This window comes from Barbus barbus (genome assembly GCF_936440315.1).
Source record: "Barbus barbus genome assembly, chromosome: 7".
Classification (NCBI taxonomy): Eukaryota; Metazoa; Chordata; class Actinopteri; order Cypriniformes; family Cyprinidae; genus Barbus; species Barbus barbus.
The window spans coordinates 18,336,142-18,358,647 of NC_136735.1; the positions used below are offsets into that span (position 1 = coordinate 18,336,142).

The window sequence follows — 22,506 nt, forward strand, 5'->3', positions numbered from 1 at the left end:
AAAAATCATTAAATATTGAGGAAAATGTGGCTTTAAACACTGTAATCAACTGAACTGTATTATTAGTAATGAGCTGGAACATAAAGAGGGTAAAGTAGAAAATAGTGAGCCTTTGATGATACTCTGAAAATGAACAAATGCACAAATGCATTAAAAGTCTCGTTAACATAATACAATAATTATTGTTTAAAAAAAAATCACTAAATTAAGGATGAATAATATTTACAGAGTAATAAAGTACATTTTAATACTTTAAGTATCTCATAAAAATAATTCTTACTATTAAAGAAATTGCGGCTACATATGCAGTGCCCTCCATAAGTATTGGGACAGTAAAGACAAAATTGCTCTGTTGGCTGTGGAGTCAATACATTTTGAAATATGATTAAAAGATGAATATGAGACAAAACTACAGAATGTCACATTTTATTATTAGCCGTTTCAACACATACATGTTTTACCAAATAAAAAGAACAGCACATTTAGAGTTTCATCCCACTCATTGATGTGAGCATAAGTATTGGGACAGTTGAACATAAGGCAGATATAAAAGATTAAAAGCTATTATTTAGTATAATAGCTTTTATTAACCAGCAGAGCAATTTTGTCTTTACTGTTCCAATACTTATGGAGGGCACTGTATGTATATTTCTTCTTTTGGCTCATATTTCTTAGTTGAATGTCATACTCCAATGTGCTATTAAAATCACATGGAAGAGGTTAATAAGATTAACAAGTTATTTAATTTGTTGAGCCATACGGTTACAAAAGAGAAAAAATAAAGAACGCAACGTGTGCTTCAAGTATGCTTCAATAAAATGAAGAGTGTAGTATAGCAAGCTCACATTTGGCACTATTTACAACTTACACTGCTGGAAATTCATGTAGTTTCATATGTCTCATCCAATTATTATTGACACACAGTACAAATATTGCCCCAATGCACTATATGCAAAAGTGTGTGTGCACCAGGGTTAGAAATTTACCCGGGGATTGGGACAAACACATCACCAATAGTGACAAAAATGGCCTAGATATTAAATCACAATTCATTCATCCATGTTTTCTAACATTTGATATATTTTGATATATGCTGTTCTAGGCTATATTGGGGTTTGGTATTGTTTAAAATGCATTCCAGCACTTATGTATTTATTGTTCAGATTGCCACTTTATTTCAATTAACTCATTCAACTGAAATATTTGACAAAAATTTATAAAAGGTTGTGTTTTTATACATATGAAAAAATGTAATCATAATGTAAAAAAAACATGCCCCTGAAAATCAGTTTTAGCATGGCAAACTGTTATTGTTTAGATTGATTGTTTATTTAAATTAACTAATTCAACTGTGAAGTATTTGACAAATGGGTGTTACTTTGTGCATTACACGAAAGAATACGTGTAAAAATTCCTAAAAATTCCCCTTAAAAACCAATTACACCAGTGTTAATATTGCTCCTTAATAAATAAAAAAAAAAGTTAATTTTTAACACTGGTGTATGCACACATGCCCCAGTCGCTCACACCCTAAGCCTTAGATCCTTCAGGTGTGAAATGACATGTAAAAGGCCTTCTTGGAGTGGAAAGTCCTAAAGAAGGAAACTGGCTAAAACCAGATTACCCCATCTTTAAGGATGAAAGGACATGGCATATGCGGAGGAGGAAGAGGATGCTGGCAAAACCCCTTTTCTTCCTACCAGAGGGGAAGGCTGAAAGAAGACAGGCTTGAACTCTCTGAGATGTTGGACAGTGCTGAAGTGAGTGAACATGCTAACTCCAGCTCTGTGAAGGCGGACACTGGAAGAAGATGAAAGACGACTGTGCTCTCGGATCCCCTTTATTGGATTACGCCACATGGTTCAAACTCAAAAATGCCTTTGGTATTTTTATAGACCTCTGCAAAGAGGAAAGGTAACGCTAATAGAAAACACGGCTGGTCGAGCGGGATTGTTAAACCACCACTTACTGTAAATTTAAACCATGACTGGAAAGTTGTGAGCTTGAATTAGAGATTTATACACTGAGACACAACCACTCAAGACATCTGCAGTTGGAAGGAAAAAAAAATTAAAAAGAAAATGACACCCTGTAATTGTTTGAAATGCAAAATGTCAATATGGCCTAATGGTTCGACTGAGGCTAATTGAGCAGCATAATCAAAATTTGTCTCGGTGTTATTCGGGTGGTCAAAGGAAAGAGATTCAGAGCTGTGATTGGCTAAAAAAAAAATCGAAACAATCAGCATTGTGTTGTGTCCCTGAACAGCAAATCCATGGCTGACAGAAATAATGGTTGAGATTAGTTTCTCCTGTTTTTGATTGCAGGAGCTACACTGCAGCCTGATTACATTTTTCAAAAATTGACAAGATATAGCGTAGTGGAATTTAAATCACTGTGGTGATTACTGCCTTATGGGTAGGCTGGGAGACCGAAAAGTTCTGGTCTGAACTCTTCCATGCTTCTAAGCAGCAAGGTGGCCTCCTGGGTGAGGCTGCGGTCCAGGTTATCATCTGGGATCATCACCACCTGCATTCCAGCTGCCAGACCCGCCTTAACCCCATTTGGAGCATCTTCAAAAACCAGGCACTGTGAAGGCAGAATCAGAACAGACTAATCAATTAAAACATAAATGCATGCCATTTATGCTCATAGAACTCAATATACTGACTAGTGTTGTCATGTACCAACTATACCAATACCAGTTCTCATGGTTCTCAAAAAAAAATCAGATTTTCTGTTTAGTCCCACATTTTAATATGGTTGTCACCCCAAAACCTTTGCAGGGTGTACTTGGCAGCATACTTTCGTTCAAATACCAAATGGGTTATACAATTTGCGAGTGTGCCGTGCCTCTGATTGGCTATTGCGTTCACATGCTCAAAAAACATGTCTGTGATTGGTTAAAATGCTCAACGCTGAAGGAAGTGAAGACCGTCCATCTTATTTTTATTTTGTTATTATTAAATATTTTTTGCAGTCTATGATAGAAACCTTTGATGCTCTTCACAGAGCGCTCACACAAATATGAGAGATCTGAAATTAGTCACCTATAGGTGGGTATCGGCATTACCAGTTTTGTGGAAGGGTTGACTTATTGACTTGGTACCAAAATATTGGTACTTTTGACAACACTAGGGCTGCAACTAACAATTATTTTGATAATCGATTAGTTGGCCGATTATTCTTTCGATTAATCGATTAATCGGATTAAAAAAATATTGACCAAAAAAAAACTGCCCAATGTCCTTCAAACAAACGTGACAACTGAATGCTATGAAAACATACAGTGCTTAATTTATTAGACCACTTATCATAATAAAGAGAAAACATATTTTAGAAATTTGTCAAAAATTTGTTTAAATTTAAAAATGTTATTGTCATTTATTAGACACAATAATAAAAAATGGCCTCATAACAGCGTGCATTCTTGCTGGTATTGTTTATGTACTTTTTGACTGCAATTGGGTATCACGAAAAAAAAATACTCAAATAAAAAAATACAAGAAAAAATAAGTGCTCTGGTTTTCTTTCATAGATAACAGCAATAATGATATTATAGCATTAAAAATAGCCTACTACTGTTACTAAAGAGCTTACACATATTGGAGTACTAACCAGTACAGAAAGCCGAAAAATGATTTTGGTTATCACCAATACTGTTACTTTAGAGCAGCAGTGGCACAAACCTTACATAAACACATTGTTAAAAAACTTACATAAATTTGTTAAGCATTGTAAAAATTGAATATAGTTTAAACCTCTATTAAAAATTAAAATAATAAAGATAATAATAAAGACGAATAAAAACACAAACTCAGTGTTAACCAACAGGTAAGAGTAATGTTCTGCAGGAACTACTTTGATCACAGTCACCTCGTCATTTCTTTATCCTGTAAAAGGCCGTTATGGAGCGTCTCATGTTTATATTCAGACAGACAATTACACGCTGTTATCCCTTTAAAGTTCCTACTCTCATAAAATATTTTAATTTATTTTAAACCTTAAATTAACTTTCAACAACAGATAATTCAGCACAATGGATATGTTTGCGCTGAAAAGCCTATTAATTGTCTCCCTCTCTACTGTGTTCTGTCCGTCTGACGCGCGTGCGCGCGCCCGCCGCGCCGGCGCTCATTCGGTATTTTAAACTTAACACAGACTGTCAGGACGGACCTTTATGCAAAAATGGAAATGCTCGCGTGAATTTGTGGCATTTATAGATAAGGATATGACCGTAAACTGAACGTTTTTGCGCTGAGGACGCACACGCATCTGTCAAAGCGCCTGACAGGGCAAGCCATTACTCTTATGCATTAACTTAAAGCTTAAAATAAAGAATTATCATGTTTTGGGCAGCTTGGATCACGTGCTTCTCCGGCAGAATCTCATTCTGTTTCCTCCACTATTTTTAGATGCATTTTGTCCATAGAAATGCATTATTCAGTGCCGTAATTTGACTAACCAGCTGAAGTTGGACGTGCACTGTGGGCAGACCCGATTAATCGATAATGAGAATCGTTGTCGATGATTTTCATAATCGATAATAATCGATTTTATCGATTAGTTGTTGCAGCCCTAGACAACACTAATACTGACTATGTAGAGAGAAAATCCAAAACCAGGATATGGAAAAACCCAATATTTCAAATGCAGTGGTACAAAAAGTAGGCCTACTACAGAGCCATATTTTGACATGCATGTCATCGACTGAAAATTATTCTCTTGTTCTTCTACAGGCAGTTTTATACAGGGCTTTATACAGAGGAATCAGGGTTAAGGTCTGAATAAAATGACTTCAATGATTTGTTAAAGAGTTTAACAGCTGCTGTCAAATGCATTTTAGAAGTTTAAATGTCAGGTAATCTGTCTCTTGATCTAGGCTAGCTCTCTCCCTTTGGTCCTCTCAGTCATTCATTCATAGCATCCAAGTTCAACAAAACCACAACAAAATCAAGTTCAGTGAACCACATCGTGGACAAAGAGTTTCCAAATATCGGCCCACAATGTCAAAACCACACAAAAAAAAGATATCTGTGCCTGACGAAGACCTAATATGGTCGAAATGTTGCAATAAATAAATTTTTTATGGAGCATCAATTTAGTATGCGGACATTACGTTCGTTCTTTTGCTATAATTAATTTTTTTTTGTCTTGCACCTGAGCCCTATTTTGGGTTTGTGGGATGTGCGCAACTTTTTTTCACTTTGGTTTACAATTATTAAATAAACAATATTTTCTTACAAACACAGATATGCATCATCCATTGATTCATCTTTCAGTATATCTTCGGTATAACAAGAGAGATAGTGTGTTTTGTTGTAATTGACCAAGTAGGCATTTTATGAGATCTCAAAACGCAAAAATGCGAATATCTCACATGTTGGTCTAAAAGCCATTAGAGTCAGAACGCTTACTTAGGAGCCACCCAGTACATATAACTGACCCTCAGGAACAGAGATTCCACATTTTGTCCACTCATCACAGGAACAAATAAAAAAGGCACTTGAGTTTCCGTGAATGGCTGTAATTGACACTAAGCCAGTTGTATGACGAGTGGAAGTGCCTCAACAAAGAGCAGCGGAAGCATGGAGCTCACTTTGGAGAGTAAAGCTTAGCTAATTCCCTTGTACCCGGGGCACAGTTAAAACTTCTAATTACGCAAAGAGCCCAGCAAATGACCCATAATTACTAAGGCGTGCATTTCTGTGAACATAAAGGAAATAAAAAAGCTTGAGGACAACAGCTAAGCGTAGCACAAATGCTGGCATTTTCTCTGTCAGCAATTTGAAGTGGAGCATCTTGTTGGATTAGAAACGGTCCAGGACATATATATATATATATATATATATATATAACACAAGAGATATTCAGTAATTAGTCATAGCTAGTGTATGAGAAGGCTTAAGATTCACACGTCCCTCAAGCAGACAGCTGGGGATGAGAGGGTGAGATGACTGTCTCAAACACCTCTAATTAAGACAGTGAATCAGCATTTTACAGTTGGATTTGCTTCTCACCTCAAAAACGGGGGTAGACTTTGTTACCAGTTTATTTTAAATCTGATTTTAGGCCTTCATATTACAAAAATAGAAAAATAAGACCTTAAAAAAAAATGAGAGAGAGAATGTTTCACAATAAAGAGAGAACAGAAAAAGTGCAGCCATCCATGACGTAGCCTTTCCATCACAAATCATCCGTCATGCACCTCCACAAATCTGCATTTCCTGCAGAGCAATTCAGTAGTGTAGATGCACAGCAAAAACATATAGCTATTCTTATATATGTAATATATATTGACAATAACTAGCCGTCTTCTGTTGCACTGTCATCACCAGTGTTGGGCAAGTTACTCTGAAAATGTCATTATATTACTGATTACTCCTTTTAAAAGTAATCACGTTACTGTTCTGATTACTTTATTTAATTAGTTACATTACTACAGTGCCCTCCAAAAGTATTGGAACAGTAAAGACAAAATTGCTCTGTTGGTTGTGGAGTCAAGACATTTACAAATATGATTAAAAGATGATTATGAGACAAAACTACAGAATGTCACATTTTATTATTGGGTGATTCAACACATAGATGTTTTACCAGCTAAGAAGTTCAGCACTTTTAGAGTTTCATCCCTCTATCTGATGTGAGCATAAGTATTGGAACAGTTGCCTCACAGATCTTTCTAAGTGATCAGCTGTGTCCTGTTACATTAATTCTTCAGATATTAAAAGCAGGGAATGTGTCGTATCAGTTATATATCCATTATTTCTGTATTCTGAATCTTGCATTCAACAAGGCAGCTGACTTTGAGAGAAAAGCAAGCTAAAAGATGCTAAAAGAAAAGAGGAAGTCAATTATTGCTTTAGCAATTATAGCAAAAACAAAGCGCATGGAGAAATCAAGAGTTTGAAAACCACCAGCAACCAACAACGACCTGATCGGCTGAGAAAACAACAGTAGTTGATGACAGACAAATCATAAAAGCTGTGAAAATGAACCCTAAAAGACGTGTCTGTAAAATCACCAACAACTTCCAGAAAGCTGGGGTGATGCTCTGACAATCTACTGTCCTCAGGAGACTTTGACACAGAATTACAGATGCTACACAGCAAGATGCAAACCTCTGACCAGCACCAAAAATAGAAAGGAAAGATTAGAGTTTGAAAAAAAGCACAAAGGTGAGCCAGAAGCGTTTTGGAACTGCGTTTATGGACCGATGAGACAAAGATGAATCTTTATCTAAGTGATGGGAAAGCAAAAATGTGGATAAAAAAAGGGAACTGCAAAAGATCTCAAGTATACAGCCTCGTCTGTAAAGCATGGTGGAGGTGGTGTCATGGCATGGGCAATCCGTTTATTAATCGGTTTATATACTCTGTTAATGGTTTTATTTTAAATTAGTTCTTGTTGCTTTTGTGCAATAGATGAATAACAATTTGCTTGTTTAAGATATTTTATGTTTAGATATTTCTATTTTGCGGGAGTCCCGTGAATCATTTTATTCTCCCGCATCCCGCGCACACACGAGTGTCTAGTAATCGCCCATCTTGTCCCACACCGCACTCTGTTGCATCGGGTCTCGCGGGAGTGCAGGTGTCTAACCCACTGGCACTGGACTCGACAGTGTGTGTTCTACACCCTTTTTACAATATAGATTATAAAACACGGCATTCTGTCAGAAATGTAATGCGGCAGTAATGTATAGCGGCCTCGGCTTGTAACTACACTCTAATTACTATTTTGAAAATTATGATGCGTTAAATTACTCTGTTACTAAAAAAGTAATCAAATTATAGTAACACGTTACTGCCTAACACTGGTCAACACTGACTACACTCAAAAGCAAACAGTGCAATGTACTGTCCAATTATGAATGTATGACTGGTGCTGTTCTTTTTAGTGATTCAGTCAAACAGATTGGCAAATAATACTGAACTAAACAAAGGAGTCATGGGTCTGCATCCTGGTTTGGATCACTCTCTTCCCCAACAGCCAGTTAGCAAGTTATTAATTGGCCCTGCATTCTGGGAAAGAAAGATAAATAAATAAATAATTTAAACTTCCCATCACTTTTTTTTCCCTCCCCACACAATAATAAAAGTTTTTTCCAATTATATACTCAGGAGTAGACATAAAATGTCATACATGTCAAAATGGGCTGAGAGTTGAACAGTTGTAATCTGACTTAGAGAAAGACAGAAACCATGTTTTTTTTTTTGTGTGGCAGCTATTCTGCTGATAAAAGGATAATAAAAGACTTCCTCACCTTACAAATGGTTGTTGAAAGAAAAAATTCCACAAATATTATATATTTTGATATTTTGGGATTAAGTGTGACAAGCTTGAGGAAAAAACGTACTATTTTGGAATCAGCACCTCACAATTAGTAAGAAACAAATATTGTATTTAATTCAGCAAGTATGATGCAATGTGTCATAGTGTGTATATATATATATATATATATATATATATATATATATATATATATATATATATATATATACACATAAATCCTGATTTATTGATGGGGAAAAACTGTGAGGGGTCCTTTCACAACAACACTATTGCTAATTATAGTTATCTCCGACAGATAGCAAATAACAAAAATGTTACATCATCTGTTTAATTAAAAAAAACAAAAAAAAAAACAAGGTGGGATATAAAGGGTGACATAAGGCACAATATTTAGCACTTCCACGGGATGCCCAGAAATCTCTAGCACGCACAGGCAAACGTGCCACACTTAATGCCTAGACATGAATTCTAGGATGATGCAAAGATGACCTGACACAGTGGAGTCCATCTACGGTCCAGCGCTCTGGGAAATGTCAGGAGCCAGATGACCATCTCAGCTAGGCAACATCAGAGTGACTAATATCACGTGTTACATAGAGAAGACACATCACTGATGCGTTTCTTATGCGCACAAGTTAACACACACACACACACACACACACACACAGAGGATTTAAATAAAACTGACGGACTATAAAAAGTCTTAAGTTACTTATTCTTGTGAGATCTCACAGATGGATGTGTGCCTATGAAACACAACACACGTCCTATGTGCACTGCTTGATGCAGCCATGAAGGAATATGTTAGTACAAGTCCCCACAAGTCTGTTAATAATTGACAGGGGCATCTCATCTTGTTCCCTCAGAGAATTCATGCAGAAACAACAACAAACATAACTATACAAAACTAAAGACTTTTGTGTACAGTATTTAACAAAAAACTGTCTGTGTTTAACCACCCACACTCTAGTTTTACCCACTATTTAAAAAGTATTCTATTTAAAGTATTTAAAGCCACTGTCATAATCTTTTTAGCACAAACATGCCTATTTTCTATGCAAATTAAGCTCATTATGCATTGTGCCTCATTCACAAAACTCAGCATTATTTGTCTGGCTCAATTAACATTGTGTTATTACTCTGACTAATATGCTGATTTTCTGCTTAAGAAACATTTCTTATCATCAATGTTGAAAACAGTTGTGCTGCTTCATTTTTTTCTTTCAGGAAACATAGATGAATATTAAGTTAAGAAAACAGCATTTATTTGAAAAATAAACATGTTTATAGCTTTATGAATGTCTTAACTGTCATTTTTGGTCAATTTATTACTTTTGAAGAAATTATTTATAAAAAAAAATTGAAATACAATCTTATTGACCCCAATCGTGCATGTAAAGATGGATGGAGTATTTTAATGGATGGATGGATGGAATATTTTAACGGATGGGTGGATGAATGGATAAAAACAATTAATGAATAAATGAATGGAATATTTTAATGAATGGATGGAATATTTTAATGGATGATTGGATCAAATATTTTAATGGATTGACAGATGGATAGTATATTTTAATGCATGGATTGATGTGGATGGATCATGGAATATTTTAATAGATGGATGAATGAATGGAATATTTTGACGGATGGATGAATGATTTGGATATTTTAATGGATGGAAGACAACAAAAAAGTTCTAGCATATTCAGTTGTTCTATCAAGGAAACAAATAATAATTTTACCACATGCAAAAATGGCTATACTGTACCATGCACAAGTGTCATGCTAAACAACGCTCATGACAAGTAACCACAATTTAATGGCTTGGCGCCAGTTTTATAAGGCTGTGGTCATTAGCCCGAGTCCATCTGCTCTGGAGCCTAAACTCAGACATGACAAGGCAGAGATGACAACAACAGGAGAGGGAAGTGTGTCCTCATCATCAGTTGGATTAGCATGTGAGTCACATAAGTGACTGAACACATGCCACGTGACTTTAGGTATGTGTGAATATATGTGCCAGTAAACAAGGTTGTTAAAGCTCTGTAGAGACTTTGACAGATTGCTGACAGCATCTTCTAAATGATCAGTGGGCCTGTGGCTGGCCAGAATCTGAGATGACGTGTCATGGAAAGAAAGCAGACTGATGACACCCACGCTATTTGGTCAAGATGACCAAAACACCACGCCTACTGTTTCACTGTAAAACTTAAACATCACTGGATAAATGCAATCTTCACCCATCACTGCCTCTGCCTCAAATGGCCTGTTCTACCAAACATGAAAAATCATTTCAAACGTAACCCTCAGAGGTCGGAAAGGCATCTTGGTCAGCATTTTTGTTTTTATAGACGACAGTTTAAATAGACTTTCACAAGTTCTGTGCTTGATGACAAAGTCTATTCAAAAAGCGCTTACTTAATTTCTCCATGGACATATCTCTACATATTTCAAAGGATTCAGAACAATTGGGGCCCGTCTTTGGATGATATATTTGGTCTAATCTTAAATTGCATTTCTCAACACCCAGTTGGTGTGTTCTTCAGAGGGACTTGGGTGGGTGATCGATATGGCAAAGCTCCTCAATAAACTCACACACACTCCACTTCTTCAGCCCACTCACACTCTTCATGAGGTCTTGAACTCGGCACGGTCTCCACTCTGCACAAAGCTGTGGGTTGATAAAGTGCTAAGAGGGATTGTGAAGCACTGCTTGGTTAAGGAAGATTTCAGTATCAGTCTTGAACACAGACATAAGAAACTAAACACACACACACTAAAATGCTGTATTACTGACTTAAGCAAACTAAGATTTCTCTGTATTCAACGTAATTTAGAATGTGTACAATACAGCACAAATTCATTGTTTATTCTTACCTGAATAATATTTACATTTAAAGGGATAGTTCACCCAAAAATGAAAATTTGATGTTTATCTGTTTACCCCCAGGGCATCCAAGATGTAGGCGACTTTGTTTCTTCAGTAGAACACAAACAAAGAACTCAAACCATTGCAGTTTGTCAGTCATATAATGGCAGTCAATGGGCACCAAATCTTTGAGAGTAAAAAAACATGCACAGACAAATTAAACCCTGCGTCACCCCCTCGTGACGATACATTGATGTCCTAAGACACGAAACGATCAGTTTGTGCGAGAAACTGAACAGTATTTATATAATTTTTTACACAACAGCTGGCGCGTCTTCTTCTTCTTGCTTTACGACAGATCGCAGACTTATAAGTGCATTACCGCCATCTATCTGTCAAATGGACCATTGACACTCTATCTACAATCTCAATTAGGAGTGTCAATGGTCCATAAATGTATCGTCACAAGCCACAGGGTTTAACTTGGATTTGTCTGTGCATGTTTTTTTTTTTTCCTCTCAAAGATTTGGTGCCCATTGACTGGCATTGACTGACAGACTACAACGGTATGAGTTAAAAATCTTTGTTTGTTCTACTGAAGAAACAAAAGACACCTACATCTTGGATGCCCTGGGAGCAGGGGTGCAAATTTCATCTAACAGTAGCGGGGACAGTAGACATAAAATTTCTCAAGAGCTTTTTGAAGGGGACACAAATAATACCGCCAAAATTGTACTTGTACGGATAGATGTGTACAGAGCATGTGTATAGCATGGAGACCATGTTTAAATATGAGTTCAGTTCATATTGTTCACCACACGGTCGCATTATAATTATTATTTTGTGCCCTCCACATAGTATTTAGATTTTGTCTAGGTCTGCGGACATCTCTTTAGATATTCACTGATCTGCCACCTAACATCATATTGAGAAAAACCCAACACATCGGTAGGCCTACAATATTTGCCTAATATCAGTTCAGGCTTATCGCCGTGTTAGTTATAGTGGGTGACAAGCTACGGAATTAAGCTTGGTAACCTTATAATCGGAAATCATAATTTTTTTGTCATGACTAATTTATTAATGATCCAGCATGATGCTGTATTAAATAGAAAGAATCATTTCACACAATGTGTGTATATATATATATATATATATATATATATATATATATATATATATATATATATATATATATATCGTTGTCAATGTCATCGTTGTCAATGTCAATGTCATCGGACAACCCTCTGATAGGGATTTACGCCTATGCCTGGGGGTAAGCAGATAGACATCAAATTTTCATTTTTGGGTGAACTATCCCTTCAGCTTACCAAAAAAATTCTACAACTGACTAGTTAATAAGCATAGTTTTGAACATTTTAATGGAAGCAATTTGCATTATGTTTACCAAGTGTTAGCTTTTGAAAAAAAAAAAAAGTTAGCTAGTAGCTAGTTATGATATAGCTGGGGACTACTTTCAGGCGCTGCGTAATATCATTGCGCCTGTTGCACCCATGGTACGGCAGCAAAGTTCCTTGATTATTATGCCGGAACGAGAGTATAGTTTCAAGCCATATCGGTCTAGAAAATCGCAACTTTTCATTTTCCGTCGGTCTTAGTACACGATGTAACTACAGAAGTGTCAAGCTTTAAATAGGAAAATTATCGAAACTCTTTAGTCATTTTTGAGCGAGATGCTAATGGTCTAATCCGATTCAATGATCTATGCTAAGCTAAGCTAAAAGTGCTACCGCCAGACCCGGAGATCGGCTGAATGGATTCAAAAACTGATTAACTCTTGGGGAGTTGTAAAATTAACCTATTTCCATAAAAAGTGGAGTGTACCTTTAAGGTGCTAGAATAAAGTTAATGGATATACAGAAATATCATAATATAGACTGTACATTGTTTCCATTTGGACTTTGTATGTATGTTTTTTTCTTCTTCTCATCCAGTGTGATGGAAATGTCTAGATGTCTTGGCTACAATTTATTGTATAGTCTGGCATGAAAGACTGTAAACTGCCTTGTCAATCTCTTTGAAGTCACATCATTAAGATAAAAAAAAACTCCAGTTTATAGTAGGCTTTACAACTCTTACTTTCTTTATTTTTTGCGAACAAGTCTCATGTGTGTAACGTTTTAGCTCTTATGTATGAAACTGTCTGTCTGGTTATCAACTGTATCTGATTTCTCTTGGAAAATTTCTGCTTTGAGTTTCAACCCTTTGAAAGCCCTGCCACTACAGCCAAACACATGCAGACATGGACATCTTTGCCCACTGAGTTGCATCTTGTATTGTTTTTTGAGTATCCCATTTTGATTGTTCCACATCCACTGCAAACCATTTTATGCAAGAATGTAACTTATGTACATGTTCCCAAAGAAATGTGCTCAACTGGGGTTAGACGACACCAAATTCAGGCCAATTATACAGTGCTTCATTAAGAATCATTGACTAGTCACTGAGACAACCCAACAATGAAACATTTTCAAAACTATACGGATCCCTAGTTCTCTAGTACCTTACACCACTGACAAATTCACAAAGCTTGAATCCAGTACAAAAAGAATCAGTGAACATTGGATTTTGTTCCTCCTAAAAACCACATTCTCTCATCTTTTGTCCTGCACCATCTCAAATATGCTGGATCACTCCACTCTGTCTCTGTCATTATGATAGGTGACGACAAAAAATGTGACTTCCCTCGTGTTCACACAAATACATGAACTTCAGTTCCTCTATATTTTATTAATCTAAGCCATGGGACTGAACCCACCTTTTATAAAGCTCCACTCCCTTCAATGCACTGCTCAGCACTGAGGGATGCAAAATGCCTGACTCTTCCAGAAAGAGGTGGTCCACTTCCTTGCCTCTGGTCACAATGGAGACAGATGACTGGGCATACATACATTACTCACATGCATGAGAGGGCTTCCATGCCTCTGGAAAGACTACTCAGTATTCATGTCATGTTGGCCTTCCTCACATCACCACGTGCATGCAATGGATGGAGATCAAAAAGTCGCCTTTAAATTCCTCCTCTAATGATACTCTGCTCTTAGCTAGAATGAACTGGAAAAGGTTGAGCTGATTAATGGCCCTTATGGTTTGGTGATAGTTGGGCTGGATCTCCTTGTTATGGGAAATACATGTGTTTCGTACATGTGCTTGAGACTTATCAAGTTCGATCCCGAGAAAAAAAAATAAAAAATCTAAAAACCAAAGCAAAACAAGTGTTTTTTTTTTTTCAAAGGGAAACCATATATTGACCATGTCCAAAGCCAATGCATGCACAATGAAGAAGGATTAAGTTTTGATCTGAGGTTCCCTTTGAAGAGCAGGAACCCACATATATTATTGAGAGTATTCTGGTGCAGGGTGATGAACAGTCTGCAATCACAGACAGACATCCATGCTTGGAATATTTTCTTATTGATATCCAGACCTTCTCTCAGATGTCAGTGTTCTGAAATGGCATGAATCACATTGGTTTGGTTCTGGAAACTTTCGTTACCTGCTACGTCCTTGAGCTTTGATCAAAGATATAATGATTTAAATCAGCAGAATGTTTCAGAGGGTTTTCACCTTTACAAGCTTCCACGTGAGATAATAGCACAAAGTAATGATGCCAGTTCTTTGAATTTCATTGTCTTTTCACAGGTTTTAAAGGTTGAAAGACAATTCAAGAGCAACTTCTGAACCGCTGACCTCCAGAAACAACAGCTACATTAGCACCACCACTCTGGCATTTCTTCTCGAACCTTTTTCACTTCGCCCCAAGGACATCTCATCTAGTGTGAAAATACATGGCACAGAATTAATAAATTGTCTTTTAAATGCATATTAAAACAGTTAAATGGGTAGATCATTCCAAAATGAATATCCTGTCATGATTTACTCACCCTCATTTCACTCTAAATCTGTATGAGCTTGGCAGAATGTTATACTCTATAAGGCTCATGGCATTGAACTTCAAAATATTTTTTTAAACTTGCTATTTACTGATAATCTCTCAAATAAGTCAAACGGCATTCAAACATAAACATTTCATGCAAACATCAAACATCATTCACACATCAATAATGTCAAATATCATTGAACAGAGCCTTTCAGTTTCAAAAAGGACTTTGGAATGACAAGACTTTATTTCTAAAACAGTTCTAATTTTAATCTTGTTAGTCAACATAATTCTAACAAACATGAACATACTGAAAATGGTCCAGAAAAGAATGGGCAAAACATGTATTATAAGGGTGAGAATCTTTGGGTTGAGAGCAAACAGCAAACTGATTTTCACCATGAAAAAAAATGTATTTAAAATATATGTATACATGTAATCAATAAATGCATTTAAAGACTGATATTATTCAAAGATCATGCAATCCTCATCAATAGTGACAATAAAACACATTTTAGGCTTAATATTAAGAAATGGGCATTGTGTACATGTAGTTCTCCAAATAAAGTTTAATACTAATTTTTAAATCAGTAAGACTCCAGCGATATATCACTAAATATGTCAATAGACTATAATTAGTATGAAATAAATGTATTTTAAATACATTACTTTTTTACTAGAGTAGTGTTCAAAATGATTCTATTTAATTTGATACTGAAACTTTTAAAATGGCAAACAACTATTTTCTGCCCAAAATTAAGCATTGCCTATTTCCAGGTACACAAGCTACATAAACACTTTTAAACTTGACACGTAAAGGAGCGTCATGCCAGGTTTGCTGTCACTGATGCAAAATTGGACAAGTAAGATATGAGACCTGTGGCGTTATAGGAAGATTTTCAGTGAATAACAGTCTAATCCTCACTCAAAGCTTTCATATGGCTTCAGAAGATTTAATTGTTGATGTTTCTCAACAATTAAAATCACAACAAAATGGAATTCAAAATACACATAAAAATACAATGAAGATAATTACATAAACACTGTATTTATAGACCTTTCTTATAGTGCAGTGCGAGTAATATGGACTTTTTTTGGCCATTTTTTCTCTTTAAATGTAAAAAAATCGGTATAAACATCTAGAAAACATCTCCTCTGTGTTCTACTGAAGAAAGAAAATGGTTTGGCTTTGGAATTACATGAGGGTGAATAGATGACAGAATTTTAATGTTTGGGTGATCCCTTCAATATAAAGTGTTCATGGGGATATGGAAAAAAGAGAAGCAGAGACAAAGAGAAACAGAAGACTCTTCTGCATTATATTAGATTTTTTTTTTCTTCAACCATTTTGAAAAGGATAAGAAATTTGTGGTGCATACAAAGAGGCAGTGATGCTGCAAACATGCAGAGTACTGAACGGCCACTCTCCTTCCCTCTTTATTTGTCCTTTTCTATCAGTCTCGTGGATCCTTCCTCATTCTCAATTCCCCTCTTCTTCCACTGTTGTTTCACCTGCTCTTTCTCTTTTTTACACACACAAACAAGTCAAGCTTTGGAGCACACACTTCACATTAAGGTAGGCACATGACACAGCAGCAATTTTTATTCCCTTGATCACTCTGTCGATTGCCTCTCAGCACCACTTTCATATCTTATCAGGAGAGATGCAGGTTTTAATCACAATTTAAGACCCAGCTGACTGGACCATGGACCTTTTAAAAAAAGTTGAAAGAAGGGATGCCATGCTAGACATTTTCAGCTCCATGTGTTCCGGAAAATCACACAATGGCCTATTAAAGGCTACAGCTTTTGATATTAATAACCCAATAAGATTATCTAAGACTGATGAAGCTCTTCTAACAGAAAAGGATAAGGAATGAGATGTTTGATGAAAATCTTGAGTAAACACAGACACGTGGAGAGATGCAAACAGAGAAAAGGCCCAGCGCCAGCGGACAAATATCAGGATTTTGGAGCATCGCTCAGCCAATCAAATACAAGACCTGGTACTAACTGTTCTAAACTTTGTGGCTACAACACAAAGTGTATATGCAGTTCCCTCCAAAATTGGAACAGTAAAGACAAAATTGCTCTGTTGGTTGTGGAGTAAAGACATTTACAAATATGATTAAAAGATGAATATGAGGCAAAACTACAGAATGTCACATTTTATTATTGGGTGATTCAACATAGATGTTTCACCAGCTAAGAAGATCAGCAGGGAATGTGTTGTATCAGTTATATCCATTACCTCTGCATTCTGAATCCTGCAATCGATGATGACACACACAAACCAGGATGAAGATGAGGGAGCTGACTTTGAGAGAAAAACAAGCAATTTGAATGCTAAAAGAAAAGAGGAAGTCAATCAGAGCAATAGCAAAAACAAAGGGCATGAAGAAATCAAGAATTTGGAAACCACCAGCAACCAACAACGACCTGATCGGCTGAGAAAACAACAGTAGTTGATGACAGACAAATCATAAAAGCTGTGAAAATGAACCCTAAAAGACGTGTCTGTAAAATCACCAACAACTTCCAGAAAGCTGGGGTGATGCTCTGACAATATACTGTCCTCAGGAGACTTTGACACAGAATTACAGATTCTACACAGCAAGATGCAAACCTCTGACCAGCACAAAAAATAGAAAGGCAAGATTAGAGTTTGAAAAAAACACAAAGGTGAGCCAGAAGAGTTTTGGAACTGTGTTTAGGGACAGATGAAACAAAAATTAACTTTTATCTAAGTGATGGGAAAGCAAAAATGTGGAGAAAAAAAAGGGAACTGCAAACGATCCCAAGCATACAGCCTCATCTGTAAAGCATGGTGGAGGTGGTGTCATGGCATGGGCATGCATGGCTGCCTCTGGAAGAGGCCCTCTCAACTTTACTGATGACTTAATGTATGATGACAGTAGCAGAATGAATTTGGAAGGATACAAAACCATCTTGCCTACCCATATTCAAGAAAATGCCACCAGATTAATTGGGAAGTGCTCCATATTGCATCAGGACAATGACCCAAAACACCCTGCCAGTTCAGTCAAGGAATTTATAAGGGCAAAGAAATGGAAAGTCTTAGATTGCCCCGGTCAATCTCCAGATTTAAATCCGATTGAACATGAATTTCACCAGCTGAAGAGGAGAGGAGAGGCAGCAACTCCCCAAAACAAGCAACAATTGGAATTGGCTGCATTACAGGCTGGGAAAAGTATTTCAAAGGATAAGTCTGGTGATGTCTATGGGTCACAGACTCACTGCTGTGATTGTGTGCAAGGGATCTGCAACTAAATAATAGCTTTTAATCTTTTATATCTGCCTTATGTTCAACTGTCCCAATACTTATGCTCACATCAATGAGTGATGAACTCTAAAAGTGCTGTTCTTTTTATTTGGTAAAAAATGTATGTGTTGAAACGGCTAATAATAAAATGTGACATTCTGTAGTTTTGTCTCATATTCATCTTTTAATCGTATTTGCAAATGTCTTGACTCCACAGCCAACAGAGAAATTTTGTCTTTACTGTTCCAATACTTTTGGAGGGCACTGTATATGTAAACGTCTTTTATGTGAAATATATTTTTCTATCTTTTTCAGGTCAGTACTAAATAAAATATAACACATTTTGTATGATGCCGCTTATTTTGGTAAAATAACTTTTTGAAAATTCTGAAAAGTGTACATTATGTAAAATTTTGACCACAACTGTAGAAGATGGTACAAAAGATGAACCAGTTAGACATCCCAGTGAAGCCTGTTGGTTCATTGCTAATCAAGAACAGAAAGCTACATCAAATTCTCCTGACACACAAAAAAATAATAATTCAAATATATTGAGAGCTTTGGATGTAACACTGGCCTGTATGAGAGAGTGGCACAAAAATGTTACTCAAAAATAACTACTTTTAGAGTGATCAAGCTAAAAATGTAAATAAATAAATATGGATGAGACCAAAATGGACATTGTTATCCAAAATTTAAAGAATGTGACATCTGACACTACCCACAACATAAAAAAAACTGACTGAGACTTAAATACAGGGAAATAATTCACCAAAAACTGTCTGGAAAATGATTTAGTTCACCAAAAATGACCTCCGAATATCATGTACTAATCTTCATGTTGTTTCAAACCTGTATCATATCTTGGCAAGTGGAGCTTTCAATCCTAAAATGGAATTGTGTTCCAATAAAGAATGTCATACAAGATTGGAATGACATGAGAATTACTAAATAATGACATCATTTGCATTTTTGGGTGAACTTCCCATTAAGCCTGGAAATTACATCTTTCCGCAAAACACATTTTTGGAGCTAACCAGACCCAAAAATGGTCCTCAATGGCCAATATGAACTGATCTCTATCCAACTGAGAAGCTGTGCTGTATGGCTCTCCAGCCAGAAGAAGAAGAGAAGAAAAAAAAAAAATGAAAATATATTTTAATGTTAGGGGTGTGAATCTTTGGGTTTAGAGCAAATAAATATGATTTACATTTCACATTTGATTCAGAAAACTCATTTTTTATTAGAAAATTTGTAGTCCAATACAAACAGTTCATGGGAGAGCTATGAATGATTATAAAGACCATTTTAATGGATAATGAAAAATAATAATAAAAAAATACTTTCCTCAAAAATATGAATTGGATTTAAAGAGTTTCTTTGAGAAGACACTCCAGTACTGAAAACTCTAATGGGGCTATGCTGGTGGACATCTACTTGCCATATTTGAGTTCTATCTCATGGGATCTCTAGTCAATTGCACTGCAAGTCAGTGGCAGTGGAGCATTGGATCTGTATTTCAGCGTTTCGTCTCGGGTGACCCTGCCAGTGGACTGTGATGCTGGAACATGTTCAATGATGCTGCGGAAAAGCTTATCCATAGATTTATTATTATTTTATTTTGTGTGTGTGTGTGTGTGTGTGTGTGTCCCATCTCACCTGAAAACAAAAAGTAATCTGTGGGCTAAAACATGAGACAGAGGCATGTAGACTCAAATAAGTAAACATCGCTGCATTGCTTTCTTCTTTATTTAGAGAGAAAGAAAGTTCTTAAAACCAAAGCACAACACTGCTGACCACTGGCATTCTATCTGTAGCTGACTTGTCAGTGTTAAGCATTGCGTAATTAATATGATTAAAGTAACCATATTACCATTATTTTCTTTAAATAATGGCTATTTTAAAGATGTAGTCTAAAGACCCTCATTGTGTTTCATTCAGATGCACTGAAGAACATATCCTGTGAGCCTCTCCAGACGGTTGAGAATTGTTGCTGCACCATATGCAGTGCTAGAGAAAACTGCTGTCTAATGAATTAGACTGCACAATGTTCCTGAAAAAGATGCTATAATCACTAAGCTAGAAATTAACTTATTTTTGACACATTTGTTTATAGCTGTAGCATGAATTTTGAATTAGGTTAAAAGCAGGATAATGGCTGATCATTGTTTTTATGATCGATCATTGGTGTCACTTACTTGAGCTCTCAGGTAACTTGTGCTATGTAAATATACCTTCATATGAAAATGATCTATTACTTCATTGGCTTTTGATGGCTCTTGAAACTCTAAAACCGAAGAAACGAAATTCCAGCACCATCAATAGCCTTTCATCATTAAATGCATAGTTCACCAATAAATTAAAATGTGTCATCATTTGCTCACCTCTATGCCGTTCTAAAGCTATATGACTTTCTTTTCACTGCAGAACAAAAAAAGAAGATATTCTGAAGAATGTCTGAAAGGTTTTTGTCCATACAATCAAAGGTACTTGAGTCCAAAATTACTTTGAATGCCAATGACTTCTGTTGTATGGACAAAATACTTTTAAATCATGCTTTGTGTCATCACTTTCACAATGTCCTATTGTATGTATTATGTACATACGTATGACATTGTATAAAATTGCAAACTTCAAATTCTTCAACCTAAGCTTTGCTAATCGATACAAGAAACTCTTCTTCTCAATAAAATACGTTCAGATGTTCATTCATGTTTATTTTGTGCTTTAAGTAAATATGAAAATATGGTAATATTGATCTGTCAGAAGTAACCTTGTCTGTTGGCGTGGTGTCAGTTTCATAGCAACAGTAACAAAGGAGGGCTGGATAAATCCTGCAGTTAGGTCTACCACATTCATATTGCAAAGGTAATTTGAATTTGAATAAGTGGTGTCTTACAAATTTCTCTCCGCAAATTGCTCCTGCAGTCCAGTCATGCATTGTATCCAACTAGCTTAATTGAAGTTCAATGACGTACTGTACCAGTAGTTCCCACAACTAACCCAATTATTGGAATATGTATATATGCTTAAATAAAATATGTTATTTTAAAGGGGGGGAGGGGGCAATGTTATTTCATGCATTGGATTTTCACGCCACAGTTTCGAAAAACGATTTGGACGTATGACAGAGTTTTTCTGTACCAAATACACTCCTTCCAGGTTCGTATTAGTTTCGGAAAGTATTTTTCACTGAATAATGATACTGAAAAATGGAGCGGTCCCGACGATAAAAGATTGTGGTCATGATTCGGAACTGCAGGTGGTATGTAAAACAGCATCACATTTGCAACTTGCATCACACACGGCACACTTCCAGAAGCTCGGGTGTTTTCGGAGAGAATCGTAAAGCCATATCTTTCTTTTATAAATATAATAAAACTAAAGACTCTTTGTAGATATGAAGGATCCAATAGTATTCTATAGGTACTCAATATTAACTTGAAACTAAAAGCAGTCCCATGCAGATTTTTGTATTTGATATTGATTACTGACTATGATTATTTAGCCATATTTCAGAATTGATGTTTTCGATCATGTCAAAGTGCGTGTGCATGTTTAATCAATGCATTAAGAAATCCAATGAATCATTATAATAACAATAGTAGCCTATGTTAAGCTGGTACATACTCTAAAACAGCATTTTCTTGCACCTACACCAGGGGGTCCATCTCAAATTGCTAGGGGGTTAACAGAAAATTGCAAGTGGCAAATTATATGAGTAAAACAGGGGCATGTATTTTCCCATTCATTTACACAAGTAAAATTATTTTCTCTCTCTTTCCAGCTCTTCAATAAAGAGCCTTGAACTAACCCAACCAGTTTAAAAAAGTACACTTTACAGTTTCAAAAATGTTTCATAGCAATTATTGTTGATCTTTTTATTATTGCCCCATCACTTTCTGTGATGCTTAATATTTTGTGAAGATTGGTTGGATTGGGATGAAAGCCTGAAAAGACTCAAACTAGAGCTGCTTAAATTGCTAAAATTTTGTCAAAAATGTTTTTAAGTCCTGAAAGTAGACAAAGAGAACCCAATCAAACAAGTGAGAGAAAAATATTTTCTTTGTCATTTATTTATTGAGGAAAAAATGATCCAGTGTTACATATCTGTGCGTTGCAAAAGTATGTGAATCTTTGCTTTCAGTATCTGGTGTG

At 36.0% G+C, this 22,506-nt stretch overlaps 1 protein-coding gene across 1 annotated transcript in view; it reads right to left on the reverse strand.

Moving 5' to 3' along the window:
- Window positions 1-411: 411 nt before the first annotated feature.
- Window positions 412-22,506, reverse strand: part of pudp (pseudouridine 5'-phosphatase) — a 39,883-nt gene continuing 17,788 nt past the window's right edge. The window contains exon 4 of the mRNA XM_079422126.1: window positions 412-2,589. Coding sequence (XP_079278252.1) covers window positions 2,413-2,589 — 177 coding nt within the window. The 3' untranslated portion in view covers window positions 412-2,412. The remainder of the gene's footprint in view (window positions 2,590-22,506) is intronic.